Source organism: Colius striatus, chromosome 19, assembly GCF_028858725.1.
Source record: "Colius striatus isolate bColStr4 chromosome 19, bColStr4.1.hap1, whole genome shotgun sequence".
Taxonomy (NCBI): Eukaryota; Metazoa; Chordata; class Aves; order Coliiformes; family Coliidae; genus Colius; species Colius striatus.
Window position 1 is genome coordinate 2,643,425 of NC_084777.1, and position 23,206 is coordinate 2,666,630.

General features: G+C 50.5%; 1 protein-coding gene across 11 annotated transcripts in view; it reads right to left on the reverse strand.

The window, feature by feature from the left end:
• Positions 1 to 4,982: 4,982 nt before the first annotated feature.
• NACC2 (NACC family member 2) overlaps positions 4,983 to 23,206 on the reverse strand; it is an 86,502-nt gene continuing 68,278 nt past the window's right edge. For all 11 annotated transcript variants that reach the window (XM_062011320.1, XM_062011318.1, XM_062011315.1 and 8 more), the window contains 4 exons: positions 16,261 to 16,428; positions 13,577 to 13,682; positions 13,182 to 13,279; positions 4,983 to 10,806 (listed from right to left, as the gene is read on the reverse strand). In XM_062011320.1, coding sequence (XP_061867304.1) covers positions 10,307 to 10,806; positions 13,182 to 13,279; positions 13,577 to 13,682; positions 16,261 to 16,428 — 872 coding nt within the window. In that variant the 3' untranslated portion in view covers positions 4,983 to 10,306. The remainder of the gene's footprint in view (positions 10,807 to 13,181; positions 13,280 to 13,576; positions 13,683 to 16,260; positions 16,429 to 23,206) is intronic.

Consider the following 23,206-nt stretch of genomic DNA (forward strand, 5'->3'; position numbering starts at 1 on the left):
TGCAGGACCTGGCACCATCCCATTGCTCCATCCTGACCAGGGCCCTCTGCAGACTCTTCCCACCCTCAGGCAGATCTACACCTCCACCCAGCTTGGTGTCATCAGCAAACTGACTGCGTGTGCCCTCCATCCCCTCATCCAGATCATAACCCCACGCCTGAGCTTTCAGCCCTGCCCTCTGCCCATCGCCCATGGCCTCAGGCCTACACCAGGCACATCACCTCCAGGCAGGGAGGTACCACTGGCAGACACTAACAGGCTCATCACCCTCAGAAGGTCCCAGGGGTGTCCCTGGGGACACTGAGCATCCCTGCCCTGGGGTGCCCCTGCATGGGGCCACAGCCCTGTCTCCGTGTCGGGCAGCGCTCCCAGCTCAGGGCCCGGGCAGCAATGTTCTGTGACAACACTCCAGCTCCTTCCCTGCCACTGATTTATTTTTCTTTTATTATTATTATTATTCAGAACCACAATATGCTGCTCATATACTCTGGGTAATTTACTTTTCTAATCAAATTGATTTCCATTCAAATGAATTCTCTTGTCCGTCTCTATTCCAGTAATGTTATTTTAAGCATAAGCTGTGTCTTGGTAGAAATGTCTAATCAAAGGGGGAGATGCAGAGGGCATTGTGGTACTTTATGGTGAATCAAACACAAGTGAAATTATAGAAGCTCTTAGGCACAATAATTTATGTGTTGTAACTTCTGGTTGGGCCCAGGGAGTGAGATTACATTCCCCTCCTGGATTTATCTCTTGTCTTGGTTTGTGGCTCAGCATTTCTTCCTCCTTATTTTTTTTTTCCTTCTTTTTGTCCTTGCATTGAATTAGATCTAATTCCTCTCTCAGAGGGAGCAGAGCTCCAGGGGGATGAGGGCTGGGTGAAGGCTGCTGGCCCCATGGGACCCTGACAGGGACCAGACCCCACCACTGAAGGTTTGGGGCACCACCCTGCTGTCATTGCCCCCAGCACGGACAGCATCAGCTGGGAGGCCAAAAATCAAGTGCCTTAAGGCTCAATTAGCTGCCTTCCTGCCCTGGCCACCAGTGACCTGCTCAGGGAGTGGCAGCCCCTTCATTCCCTGCCCATTGCCAGCTGCCTTCCTGCAGGAACGTTTTAATTGCCGCTGTCACCGATTGTCACCTCCCAGCACAACCACGCTCCCCCTGACCCATCCCTTCACCAAACCCGGGCTATTACCATTACTATTTGTATTATTCCCCTTCAGCTACCCTCCAACCACCCCCTGCAGGCCCTGCCTGCAGCCCAGCTCGCTGGGGCTGATTTATGTGCCTGTGGCAACCTTAACTCAGCGCCGGTGCGCCCGAGTCAGCGCCGCAGAGCGAGGCGAGCGCGGCGGCAGCCATGCAGTTCCTCTACCCTTCACCCTTTATTTGTATTTTCTGTCCTGCACAATATATCTGAGCCATCACTGGTGCTGGAGTGCTGCTCCAGAGTCTATTATAAAATGGCTCAGTGCAAAAGATGCATATAAATAAGCGAGGCCGTGAAGTGTTCCTCAGCCGCCGGCGCAGGGAGCGTTCGCCGCCGTGATTTATGGCAGCTGCTCTGACATAAATCGTACACTTCCCTCACGTGCTGCGAGTCAGGGAGAGGGAGCAGCGCTGGGCACACACTCCCACTGCTGTTACCCCCCCTGCCACCCTCGATCCAGGATGGATCCAGCCATACCTGCTGTCTCAGCTCCGGCCTGGCACGGCTCTTGCTCTGTGCTCTTTCTCACAGGGCTGAGAGCAGGGATGGTGCTGGGCTCACCTGGGAGCTCAGTGCTGGTGGAGCAGCATAGTGCTGGGATAACCACAGTCCCCAGGGGCTGCTGGTGACCCACTGGTATCCCCTAGCTACAAAGGCAACAATCAATGCCATCTGTACTGACCAACACCTTCTGCAGTGACCAACACCATCTGTACTGACAACTTCTGCAGTGACCAACGCCATCTGTACTGACAACTTCTGCAGTGACCAACACCATCTGTACTGACAACTTCTGCAGTGACCAACGCCATCTGTACTGACAACTTCTGCAGTGACCAACACCATCTGCACTGACCAACAGCATCTGCACTGACCAACAGCATCTGCAGTGACCAACACCATCTGCACTGACCAACAGCATCTGCACTGACCAACACCTCCTGCCCTGACCAACAGCATCTGCAGTGACCATCACCTTCTGCAGTGACCAACACCATCTGCACTGACCAACAGCATCTGCACTGACCATCACCTTCTGCAGTGACCAACAGCATCTGTACTGACCAACGCCATCTCCAGTGACCAACACCTCCTGCACTGACCAACGCCATCTGCAGTGACCAACACCTCCTGCACTGACCAATGCCATCTGCAATGGCCAATGCCTTTTGCACCAGCCAGCACAGGTATGTTTGCCCAGGGCCATGCCACCTCCTGGACCTCCTGGATGTCCTCCTGGTCAGCTGCCTTCCAGAGCCTCCTGCTTTCCCCCAGCTACAGCTGACATTTTGGCACCCCTCCAGGCATCCAGGAGCAAGTTGCTGGCCCTTTGAGCTTGGCTGTGTTCATCTGCAGCCAGGCAGCCTCACCTCCTCCACTGCAGTGGGCAATGGGCTCCCCTTTGCCTTGCTGGGGCTGCACATCAGCAGGAGCCTGTGCAGAGCTGGGCTGGAAGACAAGAAGCTATGAAGAAACATCAAGAAGCAGCCTAAATCTGCAGCCCAGTGGGGACTGCAGCAACAGAACAGCTCTCAGTTTGGGCTTTCTTTCCTGGAGGAGGAGGGAGCTGTTAGACACCAAGAAAGGCCTGGATGTACTTTTGCCCTGGTCACACAGGGTGCTGTGGTGTCCCTGCTGTCCCCAGGATGGTCCCTGACCCCAGAACACACCCGGCCGTGTCCCTGGGACACAATGATGGAGACAGCAAGCCAAATTCAGAAAGTCTGAGTGGGTGCAGCACTCTGGCAACTCTCCCAAGAAAACACAGGCAGGTTGAGTCTTTCAAAGCCAGAAATCACCTGTGATCCACTACAGCATCCACAGACAGTCACTGTTTAACACCCAGGGGAGGAGCACCCACGGGGGCAACCATCACCCTGCAGCTCAGCCCCCTCCTTCTCTTCTCACCCCCAGCATGCTGTTACAATCACAGCAATAATAAGAAGAGAAAACCTTTCTCCACCCACCCCACACTGGCTGCACCGCTCTGCCCCGTGCCCTGCAGCCCCTCTCAGTGCTGCAGCGCCAGGCATGTTCCAAGCACCATCCTGCCTGCCCACCCTCCCCTCCCCACACGCACTTTCCCCTCTGCACATTTCTACAGCAACGTCGTTTACTTGGTTAAATAACTCATTTATCTTTTTATACTCTCTGCAGATCATAATACACCCACTCTGACAATACCACACACCAAAGACCTAATTTTAGCGATGGTGTTTATAAGTAATCAGTTTGAAATATTGGAGCAGTCGTGTGATGGGGTTTGGGGTTGGCTTTTGTGGTGGGTTGTTTTTTTCTTTGCCCTGAAATACTGACGTTTGCAAGAAAGCTGCTCATAAGGAAAATTCTGATTATAACAACTCATTTAGAATAAATCAGTTTGAAATGGTTTATGTAACAGGGCGGAATGTGCCGTACACCAGCCTCCAAGCCTCTGTGTTTTTCCTTTCAGTGAGATGAGATTAAATGAAACCCCAAATGCAAGTGGTTTTTGGGCACTTTCTTTTTTTTCCTTCTTGCTAAGCAGAGGAAATGCAGCTTCTCAGCAATTTTATGGCCAATTGAGTTGGGAGGGAAAAAAAGAAACCCAACCCCAAGCAGAGGGACAGAAGTGATGGGTGTGCAGAAATTCCACCCCCACAGCCCACCCTGCGAGGGCAGCTCGAGCTCTGCAGGGGCTTTGCAGCCCTTCTTCCCCCTCCTCATCACCCCCCTGCAACAACCCGTCCCTGGGCCGAGCACAGCAATGTCAGGGGAGGGAGAGAATGTGTGGTGGGACCAGGAAAAAGAAAGCCAGAAGGTGTCTGTGGTGGTTTAGGCAGGTGTGCAGTGAGTCATAAAGTCACTCCCCGTCCTGAGGTGGACAGGAGAGAGAGAAGCAACAAACAGCTTGTGAGTTCAGGATGGAGAGAGCGCTCGGCAGTGAGCATCACGGGCAAAACAGACTCAGCTTAGGGAGAAAAAGGTTTCATTTCTTAAATGAACAATAAGAGCAGGGAGATGAGAAATAAAACTGAATCTTAAAACACCTCCCTTAAAACACCCACCAGGCTCTACCACTGCAGTGTCTGAGGCTGCTGGGATGAGGTGAGGGGAGAGCCCAGGGCAGGGAACTGCCAGAACCCTCAAATTTGGGCAAAACCATTCAGTTGGCCAAGCCTGGGGTGTGTTTGTTTCACCCTTCAGTATCTATTAACAAACCTTTGGGGTGTGTTTAACCCTCCAGCATCTATTAACAAACCTTTGGGGTGTGTTTAACCCTCCAGCATCTATTAACAAACCTTTGGGGTGTGTTTCACCCTTCAGCATCTACTAACAAACCTTTGGGGTGTGTTTGACCCTTCAGCATCTATTAACAAACCTTTGGGGTGTGTTTGACCCTTCAGCATCTATTAACAAACCTTTGGGGTGTGTTTAACCCTCCAGCATCTATTAACAAACCTTTGGGGTGTGTTTAACCCTCCAGCATCTATTAACAAACCTTTGGGGTGTGTTTCACCCTTCAGCATCTACTAACAAACCTTTGGGGTGTGTTTGACCCTTCAGCATCTATTAACAAACCTTTGGGGTGTGTTTGACCCTTCAGCATCTATTAACAAACCTTTGGGGTGTGTTTCACCCTTCAGCATCTACTAACAAACCTTTGGGGTGTGTTTGACCCTTCAGCATCTATTAACAAACCTTTGGGGTGTGTTTGACCCTTCAGCATCTATTAACAAGCCCATTAAAGACACCCAGGACCCAGAAAGAAAGAGAAGAGAGCGAAGGGCAGCGTTTAATTGTCATTTCCTTTATTATTCTGTAAATGTGGGTTTTACAAAGCGTTGTACAATTAATGATCACGTCGGGGTTGGTTGGTTGGGTTTGGTTTGAAATGGATTTCCCATCGTATGAAAACAGCAATGAGCACAGTTCCAACTCGGGGTGGGGGGGGTGGGTGTCTTCATCTTTTCTCTCTCTCTTTTTGTTTAGTTACTGGTATAAGGTGTCAGCCATGGCTACAAAATAACAGTCGTAACTACACAGAGTAAGAGCACATAAATACCAGTGAATAATGCAGGGTAAAAAACACAAACCAACGACAACAACAACAAAAAAGAAAGCAGCTCTATAGCATCGCTCGTGGCTGAGACAGTTGAGGAACGTAATTCAGTGGTACTGTGAGATTTCCTTACAGCACAGAAAGGATTTTTAACAGTCATGAGTTACAGTACTACTTCAGACCCTATGAAGACGCTTTAAAAACAACCTTGTACTTTAAGTCCTTTTTGTTTTGTCTTCCCCAAACATTCTGTCCAAAGGATTAATGTTCTATTTGAATCAAGTGCCATCCAAATGTTCAAGTCAAAAATATGTGTACATTTATACTCACTTGGGTTTTTATTTAGTTCATCGTTATTTCTTCTTCTTTTAACCCTTTTTTTATGGTTTTTTTTTTCTCTTAATTATTTGTCTGTTAAAAATAGTATTGCAAGTTTTGGCTTTTACCTTGACATAAAAATCACAACTCTCGTGTGCAAAACGCTTAACAGTGGAAGAAACTCATGGAGGGGAGCTGAGGGGTTTCCAATGTGAGTGCATTAGATATCAGCCCCCTCCCCTCCCCTCCCCAGGCGAGCGGGGCCGGGGAGCTGCCCCTGCTCACCTCCCTCCCAGCCAGCCCCTGAGCGGGGCTCAGCTCACAGCACGACCCATTCCGACAGCAGGAACACTTGGAACAGCAGTTGAAGCCCGAGATGGTTGTGGACTGGCAATGTTGGGGGGGTTAATGCTGGGGAGGAGGTTGGGGCTGGGTCCCCGTTTGCTGTGGGCACCTCTCCACTCGCACAGAGCCACGGCCAAACCCTGGTGGCAAAGGGCTGAGGGGAGGTGGCAGCCCCCTGCCTCACACCATGGTCAGGATGCTCTGCTCCCTCAAAAGCCAGGGGCAATTCCAGTTTTGGGGGGGCTGGGTGAGGTTGAACCCCTCTCCTGGCTGCAGGAGGGGAGCCTGATGCGTGCCACCACGGCCGTGCCCCTACCACCAACCCCACGGGCAACCTCTAGGGTGAGACCACCGTTAGAACTAAACCCTCCAGCTGGCAAAAAGGACCCGCTCCCCACCTTCTGCAGGCTCCATCCCTCCTCCCCAGCTCCCTCCGTGGGCTGGCACCCCACACCCCCCTGGCCAGGGCTGCAGCAGCAGGTCATGCAGCCCTCCAGCAGCTCTCAGGCTGGTGTTATGGGCGCTAAGGAAGAGGAGCGGGGCCGGCCTCTACACTATATGGCAGCTGCAGGTAACTTGGATGCTTACACTCCATTTTCTTTAAAGGTGCTTGGTATAACTTTAGATATATACTATACATGTAATATTGCTAGTAGTCAAGCATAAGAATAAAGGTGCAGACATACCATAAATACTGATGCTCTGATTTTACACTATCAGACCTAGATGAATGCAGTTTCCTATTCACATTATAAAGCAGCCCCAAACTCTAGAATTTAAAACAGTGTCGTAAACAAAGAGGAGGAAGGAGTTGGTGATGGCCTGATCTTCTTCATCTGTTTTCCCTTGGGAAAAGAAACCAAAATGAGCAAAAAATTCTAAGGCACTCAGGAAAGCCGCATACAATCGATGGACTGCTCTGTTCTCACCTTACATTCAGTGTTTTCAAGGGGTTCTTGGTTGGTTTGTGGTTTGGTTGGTTTTTTTTTTTGATGGTTTTTCTCTTTTTTTTCTTTTTTTTTTGGTCTTTTTTTGTTTTTGTTTCTTTTTCAGAAGCATTAACAATCATTCCCATGTCACACCTTCAAGCACGTCATTAATCCTCCACACACAGGAAACATTAGTGCAAAATGCTTGCCCTCATCTACCAGATAAGGAGAAACCCAACGCCCTTCACATTTGAGAAGTTTTGCCTTCCTCACAATAACAATAATTAATAAAACAAACCCAAATCAAGTAAAAAAAAACAAAACAAAAGGAAAGAGAAAGGAAAAAAAAAGGAAAGGAAAGAAAAAAACCTCAAAAATATACAGGAAGTTGTGCTAGGTATAAAAATAGAGCTATTTTCACTGTGCAACTCGACTCTCTTCAGACTCTCTGTCCTAAGCCATTCAAGTACTTCTGCTGCTGCCCCGGGGTGGCTGTGCTGGCCTTTGGTCCAGAATCAACACCTACAGCCAAGTGTGAGCCCTGGCCAGAGGGCTCAGCCCACTCCCCAAACCCCAGCAAGTGCCAACAAGGAGGAGGAACCCTTTGCAGTGTCTTTTTGAAAGAACTCTGTACACACACACACACACACACACACACACACGGGATGACTTTTGATCTCTGACACCCCGACCCGCTCCCAGCTCGCCTCAAGCTTTTGGCAAACCCAAACTTTCGGGGTGGTGATGGGGGATCTGGAGGGTTCTCAGCCAAACCTGACCCCTCTGAGCCAAGCTGGCCCCCCAGCAGCCATGCCCAAGGAGACATCCCTGGGGTTGAGGAACTGCAACTGCTCCATCTCCTTGGGGATACGTGGGGAAGGCCACCCCAAGCTCAGCCCCGTGGTCCCTGGAACACCCCCTGCTCAGCTCACCGTGTGCCCCCAGTGCTGGCAGAGCCTCCTCCCAGGGCACTGCTGGGCAGGGGATGAGCTGCACCAGCTCTGAGCTTTTGTTTGCTGACCTGGGTAAAGTGCAAATGGAGCCCTGGGCTCCCCAAAGCATCGTGTGCCCCTGCAGCAGCACATCCCCTCCTCAGCACCTTGGGCTGCCCAAACCAAAGTGTGCCAAAACCCCAGAGCTGTGCAAGACATGAGGCAGGCGCTTCCCCCTCCCCCTTGACTTTTTCCCCCTCCTCAGGGCAAGGAGCAGTGGAACAGGCTAAACACTAGACAGCTTTGTTATTAGGATGCAAAAAAAACCCTGCTTCAAGTATAAAAGAAAACAAAAGAAATGGCCAAAAGTTGGGTTATGCTCTCCCCCTCCCCCTGGAAGCACAAAGAAGGAAGAAAACCCTGAGCAAAGCCACAGCTGGGTTCAGGAACCAAAGCAGGAAAGCAAAGGAGAGCACAGCCACAGCAGCTTCCACCCTGCCCCTGGGCACACTCTGCACTCCCTCATAGTGCCTAACTTGTTAAAGAACAAGCAGCAGATATCATTAAAGCAGACTGTTTAGTCACAGTAAAAACAACAGCAATAAACACCACGAAAAGCAAAAAGCCATCAGTGGTTTCACACCCCTGCCCCAGCTCCCAAGGACACCTCAGCCTCAGCAGCTCCATGGGCAGCCAGGGCAACGCTGTGGCCAGTGGGGCAGGGACAGCCAGTGTCCCACAGAGCTGGGGCTGCACAGAGGGGCTGGGTCCCTCGGGGGCTTTGCTGAGGGGGAGTGGGCAGAGGCAGCACAGGCTGGGGAGAGCTGGCACCCAGCCAGCTGCAGGTCCCAGCTGGGGCCACCAAAGCCACCACAGCAGCTTTGAACAACAACAACAAAAAAGAGGCAAATAACACCAGGCATTTCCCCAGAAGGGTCTCTGGAGGGTGAGCAAGGGGTGAAACACTTCTTCCTCCCCAAAACCTCTTCACAGAAGGGCACAAAGCTATTTTTTTAACCCTATTTTCTACTTTTTTCATCCAATACTCTCCCAGTTCTGAAGCAGTGAGAGGCTGGGTGGGCTGTGCAGGGGGAGCAGGGCCAAACCCCACACACCAGCAGCTGAGCCAGGCTCTGCCTCTGCTGTGAGTGCTGCCAGGAGCTGATGCTGAGAGCTCCCGGCTCTGTGCCCTTCTGAGCAAGAACAACATGCTCTCCCTGCTCAGATTCCTCCCCAAAGCCCTTGGCAGGTGGCTGAGGGGGGCAACTTGCCTTCCCAGGAGGTGGCCACAGGATTTGGCCCTCCTGTTGTGTTGGGGTGCAGTGGGGTGATGGGAGCCTGACCTCTCATGGAGTGGGTGATGTGAAGGTGAAAGCAAGGAGGAGCAAATGAAAAAGAGTCACTGGGAGGGAGGAAGAGAGAGAGAGAGAGAGAGAGAAAACAAACCCAAAACCCAGCTGTACTGGGGAAAAAACCCAACCTGACAACAAGCACACCACCAGCCAGGGTCTCCACCTGCATCTCACGCAATCCTCCCGAGACGTGCAAGCCTGAACACCCACAGAACCATCCCTGCTCCCAGGAACGGGCTAAAACTGCCCCAGACAAGGTCACTGAGCCCCTGACAGCCTGTGGCAGCGCTGGGCCCTGCAGCACCCTGCCCCACAGCACTCTGCCCTGCAGCACCCTGCCTGCTGCACCCTACCCTGCAGCACCCTGTCCCACAGCACCCTACCCTGCAGCCCCCTGTCCACTGCACCCTGCCCCACAGCACCCTGTCCCACAGCACCCTGCCCTGCAGCACCCTGCCCGCTGCACCCTACCCTGAGGCACCCTGTCCACTGCACCCTGCCCCACAGCACCCTACCCTGCAGCACCCTTTCCCACAGCACCCTACCCTGCAGCACCCTGTCCCGCTGCACCCGCAGCAAGTGGCTCCCTCTGACACCAGAAGCCTTCAACGATTTCCCCCACCCTGTCCCACTTGGCTAAAGCCCTTCTGCTAGAGACAAACATCACCAGTCACAGCACTTGTACCCAAACCACACTTTGCTTTCCTGTTAAGTGACAGTAAAACTTCCTTTAGAGGACAAGGTTAAACGATGGCTTTACTTCTGAGCTGAGTGACGGATGGGGCGGTGATGGCGGGGTGGGGGGGGGTTGGTGAGCTTTTCTCCTCCCCTTCTTAAAACAAACAAAAGAAAAAAGAAAAGAACAAAAGAAAGAAAAGGATAAAAGAAAAAAGCTACAACCTTAGAGACTAACCTCAGGGGGATCAAAAAAGGAGCCCAATACTCAGGTTGAAGTAGGTCGCCACAGACCTGGTCGTTTACAGTATAACGAATGCGATTATTTCCTTCATCAACTTTAAATACAAGCAGAATAAAAATCACATTTTTTTCAGGCAACAGTAGCAGTTCAGTAGGTAAGTGGCTTGATCACATTTCTTTTGTTTCTGTATTAGTAATGCATGCAAGCAGCTTTAGTATTACAGATCCCTTATAGGTCAAGGAAACGTTTGCTCTCTTTATAAAGTCCCTCCGTAAGTACCATCTTGTCTCCTCACGGGAGTCTCAGGCCGGCTGGAGGAGCCTGAGCCTTGTTCGAAAGGTTGTGGAGTGCTTTGGGTATCCGATGCCAGAGCATCTGTGGCAGCTGCCTCCTGTATCACAGAGCCAGCCCCTTCGGCATCCTCGCTCTGTTCGAAGGACTGGTTGGATCCATTGCTCAGCTCTACGTTCACCGTGTTAGTTCTCAAGGCTACTATAGTGCCCGAATCGCTCCTCCTTTCTGCATAGATTCGCTGCTCAAAGACCTGAGCAGTGTTGGGTTGGAATTCGGGATCCAGGGGGACACTGTTTGTGGTGGAGCCCATGACCGTGCGGTACATCTCCATCCCTTCGGGCAGCATGGACTTAATCTTGGGCAGCCAGCGCTTGCGGACGCGGCGGGCGTTGGTGCACATGTCGGCCGCTATGACATTCATCTCGCTTTCCTTAAAGCTCGGGGCAAAATTCTGACAATACACTGCAAAGACAGGGATACACAGAGCTGAGGGCTGCAGGCAGAGCAATGCAAAGGTGGCTGTGAGATCACAGCCTCTGCCCTGGCCTATGGCCCTGCCGTGGTGCCGTGGAGCGGAGGCTCACCCACGGGGCAGAGCTCTCCAAGGGCAGACCTGCAGGTAAGGATTCCTCAGCTCGAGACAGGGACAGTCAAGAAGGGATAAAAGCAGAAGGCAGAAAAATCCCATCTGGCATGGGGAAGGGGTCTGGAGAAGAACTGCTCACTCCCTGGGAACCCAGCAAGCCCCAGAGGCTGCTGCCCACAGGATGCAGCTGCAGCACAGCACCCACGGCTGCAGCACACCGGGGCAGCCAGAAGCAGAGATGGACACAACAAAGGACAACACAAACTCCTCAACAGTAGATCTGGTAACAGCTCTTAGAGCCACAATGGTGCAGGCACAACTGTGGGGCTGGAAAATGTGAGGGCAGGTTGCCCAAAGGATCATCCTCTACCTGTCCCCCAGCAGAGCCCAGCAGCGCCATAGGGGCAACCAGCCTGGCCAGCACGGCTGCTCCAACACCCCACCACCACCACAGCAGCTGGCACTTACCCTGCAGAAGGCCAGCAATGCCTCAGCTGCTCCTCCACAGGGGCCAAGCACCCTGATGTTATGGAGCAAACCTCCAAGGAACTGTCATGGTGAATAAGTATCACCTCAAGCTCGTGTGCAGGGTAAGATGCAGGCAGCAAGAAGCCATCCTATGCCCTGACACCTGACACATGGGTGCTGTCACTGGACAGCGATGCCTTTCCAGTCTCTGAATGGCAAGGACTCAGGCTGGAAGGTCCAGAGCCAGGGTGAAGCTGCTACCAGGGAGGCTGTCTCAGGAGAGAACCACGCACAAGCTCCGGGAAAGCACCAACAGCATCGTTTAGTGATTTTTCCCTTTATGTATCGAACATCTGCCACCTTTTCCCTTTTCTAGCCACGTTACAGATCTCAGAGGGTGGCTGGAAGGCTCCTGGAGTTCAACAGCACAGCAGCAATTACGGGGAGGAAAGATTTATCTTCCAAATCTCAAAAATAAAAAACCTGCTTATTCCAGCACCACAACATTTACATCAAGATTTACTATCCAGAATCCAGCCAGGCTGAGAGAACACACTGCTCTCCACTGTATATCAAAAGCCCGTGGTAAAAGGACTTTGGTGCACTAAGCCATCAGGGTTTCCTCCACCACACAGGTCCTCAGCAGGCACCTTTTGTCCCACAGCCCTTTTTATTCAAGGGTGACTGGCAAGAGGCAAATATTTAACCATTTGTTTCTAGAGCCTGCCATAAATAATTCAACTACCTTGACAGAATTAACACAACTCTCTTTTACTTGTATAAACACCAGGTGCTGGGCACAAATAATGCACAGTGGAGCAGGCAGCCCTGCACATCCCAGCCCTGGCTAAAGCTAGGGCGTTGTAACCCTGCAAACACAGGAGATCTCACCTGCAGGGCAGCAGGAGGAGTGTTAAACAGCTCAACCTTTTGCACTCCCAGCTCTGAGACAGAGCTCAGCAGCTCTACACACAGGCAGACCTGACTCACTGAGCTGTGCAGCACGATGCAGAACTTTGTTTGCAGTTCAAACATCAAAAACACAAGCTCCTGTTGCTTCCTGCAATCTTTTAAAGAGGCAATTATATCTACAAAATATATTCAGGCCAATAGACTGTAGAAGTAAGAGAAAGGCAGCCAGCGAGATGGAGAGCAGATCCTGCCAGGCTACCAGGGCTGAAGCAGCCAACAGATTGATTCCCTGATTCCTGGGGGCCCATTTACTGCTGAAGACCAGCAGCCCCAAAAGCCCAGGGCTCTGCTTGTCTCAGGCACTGCTGTAGCCCAGGCACAGCGTGGAGAATGGCTCTGGGAGATGGACTGGAGCTGTACACTCTGCTCCTGTAAACCAGGGGATTTGGCAGGACCCTGCACTTGGATGAATCCAAAGGAAAGCCAGAGCCTGAGGGCATAAAAGCCAGCACACTGAGAGAGCCTGTTTCAGCAGCACCAAGCTCTGAATGTTGCCAAAACCATCATTTCAATTTTCTTCTTAGAGCACCTATCAATAAAATAATTAACTGCAAAATTAGTGCTTTAAAATACAGCAAAGCAGTCAAGCAGCAACGATGTTTCACATTGAGACACTGCCAAAACCCACCAGAAATCAATTTCTGCCCCCCAAATGATGCAAAATAAAAAACCCTTTAATTTTCCCAGAGCCTAATTTCAACAAATAGAGCTCCCATTACTAGGTAACAGAGAGGGCCTTCCCTGCTCAGGTTTTGGCCTTGCTCTCAGCACCTTGCCCTTCCCACCGAGCAGCAGGGAAATCTCTCCTTACATTTGACTGCATTCAGAACTCTGCTGTCCAGGGGCTTCCTGCTGGGATCGCTGGTGGAGGATCGGATTCCAGTTCCACAGCTGTTGGCAAGTGTGTTCCTGCAAGAAAGGCAAAGGAGGGTCCTTACAGTGGGGGCTCCAGGGGACAGCCAGGGCCGTGTCCTCTTCCCTTGAGCTTCTCACGGAGGGAGCACCACGTTACAGGGCTTTTAAGGCAAGGAATTGGAAAAGCTGGTGCTCGAGTTCAAGCATCATTAAGGGAAAAAAAAAAGCACAGAAATCAGTGCAGCATGTAAAGAGGATGAAGCACTCATGACATATTATCTATTAATGTGGTTAAAAGACCAGAAAATAAAGGGAATTCCTTGGGAGAGCACAGGGAGAAGAGGGACATACCGATCAAAGAAGGTGGCCAGCAGACGTCTCAGGAGGACCTTGTGTTTGACACCAGCACATAAGTGGCAATTCATCAGCTGCCCCCGGGTGATGTAAACACCTGAGCCTGGAAGGGTTTGGAGAGGGAGAATTCACAATCAAAGCCTTGCCTGCTGCCAGCACTGCCTGTGAGCCAGCAGCCCCTGCTGCCCCTGCTCCCGACGCGCGTGGGACACGGCACGGAGCGTGTCCTTCTGGGAAAGCACAACAAGGAGGGCAGGAGGTTTGGGAGAGCTTCCCAGGGATGGTTATTGCAGTCCCTCAAGGCTTTGGCAAGTCCCAGGTAATAATAATTCCTAATTCTACCCATTCAGAAAGGAAGTTTATGGCAAAGAAATGAATCTCTTTCCTTTTGCAAAGGGCCACGGTGCAAGGCTTCATTCTGTGCTTTCATACGTACAGAACTGATTATTTATTCCTTCTGAAGGAAGAAAACCCCAATCCATTTGGCCTTTTCTTTTCTCAAGTCAAAGACTGCAGAACATGTAACTAGAAAGAAAGGAAAAAACTCTGCCTAGCACAGGAAAAGGACTCAGTTACACCACAGATCTGCTTCAAACAAACCCCAGCCCATCACCTCTTGATACCTCTGGCGAGCAGGGAATTTTCCTTCTAATGCACAGGAATTGCTGACTTTGAAATACCTTGCCTTGAAGGATGTTCTCCAGAAGAAAAAGGAGCCCTGCCAAAGCAGCTTTACATGTCCAGAGGTCTGGCAGTGCTTTACAGCAGGTTTCTAATCAACCTCTTTTACTTTGCCCATAGCTCATGCACACCAAACTGCTCCAGCCTCAGCACTGGCTTGTGGGGGGAGGTTCTTCTGTTTTTCAAGTGTACTGTTATATGAGAGGGCTTTGGTATTTGCTTTCAATTAAGGTTAAACAATGGGTTGTATCTGGATCCAGAACACACTCAAGACATAAAAACATCTACTGGAGAAATAACCTTCTGGATTTCCAGGAAAGCCTACAGATCGTTGCCCATGACCTTCCTGACGCAGACAGAGCTGCAGAGCAGCCCTGAACAGTGGGCTGAGCTGGGGCAGGAGCCTGCCTGCAAGGCTTGTCAAAGACCCTCCTGGAGAGAGGTTTGCAGAATCAATCATGGCTCGAAAAATCAAGAGGCAAAAGGACAACACTCCAAATGGAAAGCTGAGGAAAAACTTCCACTGCAGGGCTCCTGCTGAGGGCTCCCAGCCATCCCAGGTCTCACCAGGTCTGAGGCAGCAGCTTTCTTCAGCAGTGGTATCAGAGGGAACGCCAGATGCTACTGAGGGTAACTTCACTTTAACAAACAGCGAGTAACCAAGACAGTCACTGTTGGTTAGTGATATTAATCGACTTTTTTTTCTTCCAGATTGAAAAATGTAAATCAAGCAGAGCTGCCTCAAGCCAATTTGCAGCTCTTACTGTGAAAATAACCTGCACCACTTGATGGTTTTAAGAAGTCTCACATAAAATGTAAATAGGAACAAAATGAATACTCCAGATACAAAATAAATGCTTGTGGTGGTAGCTGTGCCGTGGTGTGAGCAGCTGACTCCCACCTTCCATCAAACACTCATCCTCTATCAGCTGGAAACATTGCTGGGCATCCCCTGAAATCCAGATTGCTCCTACAGACTGGAAATAAAATCACCAAGAGCTAAAGGACCACAAAAGAAGGACAACTGATTTGGATTGATTGCACTGCCACATGACCCTTCTGCACCAAGGGCTTCACAGGAATGAAACCTCCCAAGCCAGGTAGGGGCTGTCGTGCAAAGATCATCTCAATGCGGCTACATCCGCAGGAAAAACCATCACAACAGCGTGGGCTATAAGCTGAGAGGACCACTGAGCAGAGCAAGGCCAGGGGGAACTTATCAGAACAGAACATGGTTATTTAAAGTGGGCTTTGACCTGCCCACCCCAGTCAAACAACCATCCCTGTGCAGCACTCGGGGTACCTGGGCTGCGGACTGGCACGGCCACGGCTGTTGATTTCACTCCTCACCCAGCTCTACAACACCAGTATCATTAAAAACCAGCACCCTCTCCCACCTCAAGTTGGCCATAAACCCTTTGTCAAGAACTCCCAGTATTGTGAATTTCCTCCCCAAAATGAAAATAGAGAGAGAGGAAAAGACAAAACCAACGCTTCCTCGTCCCTCCTACTGCAGCGTTTGACCGTTCAGCAACAACCTCACTCTGAAAAACACTCTCACAGGTTTTTCAAAGCCTGTTCACTGACACAAATTTTATCTCCTTTGCTTTGTAAATCTCATCATGTGACAGGCTTTTTGGTTTTTTTTGGTTTGGGCTTTTTCTTTTGGTTTAGATCTGTGCATCTAAATCAAACCCCAATTGCGATGCAGTCCACAGCAACCAGCCAGAACACGAGCTGAAGAATTCAATTAAAATGCTAAATTAATTCAATTGAATAAATCCTGTTAATGACACATTTTTCTATCAGCAAATTAAAGGAAACTTAGGACTTTTGTTTAAAAGATGGTTGGTGATGAATAATCCAGAAAGACACGGCAAGGGCACATGGGATGCACGACTGCAGCAACGCTGCAAGCAAGACCTAGAACACATTTTGAGAAGGCAAACAGCAGCAATGCCCAGGCACTGTCAAGCAGAGAAAAGTTATCCCCTCCTTACCTGCAACGAGCTCGAGCTTTTCTCCAGGATCTCCCTCTGAGTAGAGTTTTGGGTGGCAACGGTATCCGATTTGACTGATAAGACTGGCTGGGAGAGCAACTAGATCCCGTCGTATGAGCACACAGGAACGGTTCTCCAGTGGGATCTGCTCTGGCTTCTCCTGAGCAACTTAAAAATTCAAAGGGAAAACCATGAAAACAGTTGATTCTGCAGGCACAGCATTAACAGAAGGCCAGAGTCTGACTTTTTCATGTAGCTCTTGGAAATACTGCTCCCTCCAGAAGTACAACCCTTCACCAGGGCTATGGGCTGCGGGGCAGACGTCACCTCGAAACAGAAAGATGGCCAGCTCTCCTTCTCTGAGAGGGATTCTTGGAGCCTAATTGTGCTTTAACTTTCCCTAAGTTGATCATTTATGAAAGTGGGCAACTCTGCACAGCTGGCATCACACTGCAAGTGCAGCAGACGGAGCTGGCTTCCCTGAACACTCCCACAGGAACAGCAGGTTACTTCACCAGGGCTTTCTGACACAGGCAAGAATTTGCCTGAGTTCGATAAATACCCACATCAGCACCATAACTACTCCTCTTGATGTTTTTTGCCTGATGAAGTCAAAAGCCAGACTCTGCAGACACCCACTGCCCCGAGAAAGGTCACTGCAGCCTCCCCCGAGGATGGCACCCACGAGCCACCTCCTGCAAGCTCCAGCTCACCCTCTGAAGCACCTTCTCTCACTCTGCCTTTTGCAGGCTAATGTTTCCTCTCAGTAACAAGAGAGATGCAAACCAACAAGCCAAAAAATGTTCTTCAGCTGTGGCTTCAAAATAAAATCACTGTTTTTTGCCCAGATGCAGCTGTGACTTGTCCCCACGCACCATACCCCGAGTCCACCACTGCCCATGGGCAACCATGGAAAGCTGGAAGCACTGAGCTGTCCTACCAGCACTGTGCCCATCTGGGGCACGTGGGCATGCAGAGGATTCACTTTCTAAAGCACATTTACAGTGCAAAGCCACAGGCTTGCTTAGAATTCCTATTTTTGACAGCAAAAGAGGGCTGATAACGGGTGTACATCAACTCCAGCTGCACTGGGATGTAGTGGAAACAGTCAGAGCTCTGAATTGCAGCCCAGCTCTACAATGATCCATCTTTTTTGCCCAAAACTGCTTGATAATGTGGCAAGTGCCATGCATAAAATCAAACTCAGCTCTGTGCTTCAGTATCTGCAAACACAGAGAGAAGGAAAAAAACCCAGCGATTCATGTTTCTGAACTCAAAATGTCTCCTACTCAAGAGGTGTCCTTTCCTGCAATTATTTTGGTGTTCTGGAGGCCACTTTTCCTCTGTCTAGATAAAAATAACAAGTTTTGCAGACTTGTTGCTGCAGTAACCGAGGGGCAATGGCTGCCACACAATGGGAGCAGTGTTCTAACTAGGACATGCCCCGCGACGCCGTGCTGTGCCGTGGCATCCTATCGCAGGCACGGGGCTGGGAGCATCCCCACCCTCATCCCTCCCTCCTTCCCTAAAAAATCTGGGATACCAGGAGGGTGCCCCTTGCTCGTGGAGCTGCCCCATGGTGCAGCAGCACTTCCTTCAGTGATTAAGAACCGAACAGTGGCAGAACAATTCCAACTAACTTGTGTCGCCATCACAGCCTGTTTATCTAGGCACGGTGGCAGGGCTCCTCGGTGCTGATGTGCAGCCCCACTGACATACAGAGTTCTGCACTATTTGCCTGTTTCATTCGCCTCCCAGGCATCTGAGCACCTGCTTCTTGGGGATGGGAGTCACCTTCTGCTCACACAGGGGAAGCATCTCAGAGCCTTGCTCTACTTCTGATGCTTTCAAAGCACGATAAGTGGAGTATATCCAAATAAATACAAGTATTTTTGATCATAAACAAAGCAAAAGCAGAGGGGCAGTGGGAACGGGGGAAACAACACCCAGGGAAGGCCTGTCCTGCTGTCCTTTTGGCTCTGGCAAGGCACACTCACCGAGGTGGGCTACAGCACAAGGGCCACTGCAAAATACAGGCAAATCTCGAGGGGAGAGGAAGCAGCAGGAACGGACACCACAGTGAGCTCCTACCCAGAGCCCTCTGGAAGTTACACACAGGCAGTGGAAGGTAAAGTTATACATCACCACATATGAGCTGTTGTTCTGCCAGTAAACTCCAGAAACCGGACTGGGATGTCCAAGATCTTCGACAGCAGCAACACAAGACAGGTGAATGATGCTATTAGGGGCAAAGCAGAATTTGGCCCCAGCTTTTTGTGCTCAATGCACGTCCCTGGGCTGTCAGGTGAGTGGACAGCGAGGAGCAGGCTTTGGCTGTGCACAGGGCTCCTGCTCACTGCAGACAGCTCGTCAGGACTCTCCCCAGAGCTACCGCTGCAGCTGCCTGGCAGGAGCAGGAGAACCATCACAACCCCTCACGAGCACAATTCTCCACCCAGGCTGTGCAAAACTGCATTTTTAATACTTATTTCTTACTTTGGGCTAATGACTGAGGTCAAAAGCACCCACAATACTCATGAGCACCTTACAACCAGCTGCAGGGATGCTGGGCAGACCGAGACACAGTCCCAGAGAGCTTCCTACAGGCCTCCAGTTATTGTTTTAAGTGATATAAAGGCCGTGGCTCTCCAGGGAAAGCAGTTGCAATGAGTACTCCAAACGAGACAGAGTTCAAAGCAGAAGAGGCAGGAGAAGGTCCTCACAGCTTGTGACCCCATATTGCTGTAATGGGAAGAGAAGTCAGGCTTGGATGGCCGTGAGCCACGGTCTCCTGCCCGCTCCTCCATCGAGCCTGCTCAAATTAAACACCCACAACATCCAAGGGGCAAACAGCTACAGCAGCCAAGGACAAACCCACCTGCTCTACCACCTTCCAGAGGCAAGCTTTCAATAAAAAACAGCTTTGGGGCCAAAGACACCCTAAAGTAGTAATAATGAGGCCGGCAGGAGAAAGATGAGCACAGACACTGAGTTCACGCTGCCCTCCTGGGGGAATTTGGAAGGATTTCGTTTCAAACCTGTTTCCTGAAAGAAAAGCAGCTTTTCAGGAAGACAATCCTGCCACGCTGCTTGGTGACAATCCTGCCTTGAAGGAACACTTTGCTTTTGAAGACCTTTCCCTTCCCACACGGAGCCACCGAGCCGTTTACATTTACATCAAATACTCCGCAAACCAAACTAAAACTCGGGCGAAACAGAGCGAGTGGAACTCGATCCACTCCTCTATTTGGGTTACATCTGTGCTGCTGGCTCGCTGTCTATAAATCTCTTCTAAAACAAGGGCATGAATCATTTTGTGAAGTTGTGTTTCCATTAAAGCAGCAGCACAAACTCAACGGCACCGAACACAAAGCGCCCGAAGCTTTGGGCCTCTCAGTGCCACCTCGGTGCAGCAGATAGCCATCGGTTATGTAAAGGAGCAGGATACAAGAGACACTTTGGTCCCATGTTTTCAAAGAAAGCCAGTGTGTTTGGCCTTTATGCTCTGAAGAACAGGATAGTATTCGCTTCTAATTAATTTGTATCTTCAGAGGGCAGCAGCTCCTTCCCTTTGAATGAAAGGCCAAACAATGTGAAGTATTGTTTAATGCAGTTTTGTTCTCCACCAAGAAAGGAGACTACCAGCTAGCAGAGAGGGGCAGGAAATCATTACAGAGGAAGCAAGGAGAGCTGCCAGCCAAACACTGGTATATTTTATTTATTCAGAGATATGCTTTCATCTCCAGCTCACATGGATGCTGCAGCTGGCAACAAGTGGCCCAGAACGGGAAATATCCCAGGTTTTCTGGCTGGAGAAGGAGCCTCAAACCAACTCACTGGTCCTTGCTCAGAGGAAAGCTGGAGTCACAGGACTCACCAGCGCTCCCTGGCTTTGTTTGATGCTCAGGGCACGTGTCCTCCATGTCCCTAAAACGTACCATCCAGCTTAGAGGTTTGTGACAACCCCTTCTTGCTGAGCTCAAGATGGTTTTGGTGACACAAGAAGGCTGCACGTCCTGCCTGAGGTGCCAGGGACCTGAGATGCTGAGCTCCTGTTGACCCTCACTGGTGATGGGCTGCAAGCCAGCTCAGGAAACACTGGTCACTTGCCTAGTGCCAGAATTCTCTTAATTCCTTAGCTCCTGACAATCCAAACAGCAGGGCTTCCAAATTACTCATGAACCCTCAAAACCCACCAGCCTGGGGTCTCCTCTTGACCATATACTGCATCTAAACTTCAGCATACTCCCATTGGTAAGAATCAACTATTTGTGGTTTAGGAATGAGATGCAGAAGCACCTGAGTGATGGACCCTCACCCCAATATTAACATTCAGAGAGCCCCAACAGGGAATCACAAGTTACAAGCCCTGGTCCACTGACAACGGCTACAAAACCACCTCCCTCTGCTTCCCCCACCAGTCACCACGTGTGCAAACGTGTGGAGAATACTCCCCTCCCTGTTCTCTCCAGGGCAAAGAAGCTTCTATGCAACATTTTTACCAACATTTTTATCCCATTAGCCTATTTTCCACTGGCAGTGGGACTACCCCAAAAATAGCATCCCTGCCACAGCCCCGGCACCGTCAGCACTGCCTGTGGATGTGCAGCTGTACCACAGAGGACACACACCCCCTCCCAGGGACAGGGGGATGATATGATCCCAACCAGGATAGTTTACCTTTTACAAATAGTACATTTACAACAACGTGCTGGAACGTAGGGATTTGATTTGTGACTTATTTATACAGGGAGGTAATCTGGAATTGGTATAGGAAAAATATTACTGGTTTATAAATACCCCTATCTCAGCCTCACTTCAGGCCTCAGCCAGGAGTGAAACATCTGCCAGCCTAAAATTAAACATCTGTGCTTTACAGTGAGGAAACAGGGGCTGGGAGTTTAATGCCAAAAAAGGGCAGAGGCTGTGTGTCCCTGGCGTGGGGCAGAAAAAAAGCCAAAGGTCTTAAAAGTCAAAGGGAAAATGCTTTGGTGAACAAACAGAGCATCCTCTCCTGAGCCTGCACAGCCCAGGCAGCGGCCCTTGGCTGCTCAGCATCCCTTGGCTGCTCAGCATCCCTCTGGGTACCGCAGCATCCGACCAGCCCCGCCACGGCCCAGCCCCTCGTGGGGTCACAGCTCCACTGCTGCAGTCACAACCAGCTACCTTACCTCTGCTGCAATCACTTGCTGTTGTGAGCCACGGTTTAAAGCCCTGCAGTGTGCCATTCCCAGGCCCAGGCTGGGATGCTCCCCTCGTTACAGATTCTGGGTTGCTTCTTGCCCTCTTTCCTTACTGTCAGGAATCGGAGGCCAGGAGAGAAAACTATTCTCTCAGCTAATTACCACAACTCTTCTGTAATGGCTATTTTAGATGAATTTTTAATGAAGAGTGCTCTTGTCAGTCCAGGATTTCATAACTTTGGAGTCCAGCCTTTACATTCCAGCCATTTGCTGCAGACAGATTTGTGCTCTCCGCTGCAGACCAGCACGGCAGGAGCAGGGGAGGAGGAGGAGGAGGACAACAGGCCCTCGTGCAACTTTGCTTGTGCCTGTCAAAATTAAATTAACTGCATCTGCTAAGCAGCAAACTGACTGACAGGAACGTGGCTCAGCACAGAAAAACGCCGAGCATCTGCAAGTCCTGCTCAAATCCACTTCAGATCAGGCCCACGACGCTGTAATTAACGAGGATAAAAATACTTGGCTTTTGTTTAATATTTTCTGGAGTTGTGCACTCCTCAGATCAGATGCTGGAAACCTCATTAGAGTCTCGCTCGTGTCCTCAAGGCCCACATGTTCTCCACAACCAGACCCAGTTAGAGAATAAGGAGCCATTTTCCTGCGAGGCTCCCAGGCTGCCCCAGCAGCAGGCGGGCACATGGACAGTGGCAGTGACACTGTGGCCACCCAACGTGCCCAGAGGCCAGTGTGAGCTCAGGCACCTTTTCCTACATCCTTCTGCAAGCTGCTACCCTGCCTACTGACACCTAAACCTGACCCTCTCCTCAGCCTGTGCTTAACTATGTGTGTGTCCTTTAACTGATCTGCTGCTCCTCTCGCAAGTCCAACTCTTGTCCTGCTCCATCAGACCAGTGCCACCACTTAGCAAGGCCTCCCTCTGCCACCATCAGTCCTTTGATGATGTGTTCTCTGACCCTGGCTTTGGAGATTCAGTGTGGCTCTGGCTACAAAGAGGAGTGAACAAAAACAAAACAAAAAGCCCCAGTCTTGGGGCAAGAAGAGGTTTTGTGACCCCAGGGCTCGGGGGAGTCCTGCTCAGCATCTTCCCCTGCCCCAGGCTGCCCAGAGCAGTGGCAGTGGATGCTCAAAGCAAGCAAAGAGCATCAGCTGCCAGAATCCCACCACACACTCAGCAGCCTTAGCTCAGTCAAGGCAAGAAAAAAGTGGAGAAAAAGGAAGGGGAAAACAACCACCTCTCTGAAATTCAGGGCTTCATCTGCTGCACTCCTCCTTGGCTCTGTTTTTGTTTTTACAAACAGGACTCCTGGAAACCTTGGCAATCACTATTTTAAAGGGCTCCCCCCTCCCCCAGGGCTTTGTAAGGCTGTCAGGATCTACATGCCAGGAGCAGGATTAGCTGGCTTCTCTCTTCCATCTTACGGTTTTATTCTTCGGCACCTTTGGAGGGTACAGTTTATCCCGAGTAATTAAACCACAGTTAGCTCTGCAAGTCCAGACCACAACCAAAGAGCTTGAGTTTGATTTTTTTAACCTCTTATTTTTTGTCCCCTTTTCCAGGAAGCCTGATAGTACAACTGTCTGTCTTAAAACAGGAGACTCCTTCGAGATGTGCTGGTATGGGAGAGAGATTTTAGCAGAAATGGGGTATGTTAGAGCCTGCCTCCTCCCTGTGTGGGGCCTGCCTCGGCATCATGACACGGTTCAAGTCTTCCCCCTACAGAAACCAAGCAGAAAAACTCTGC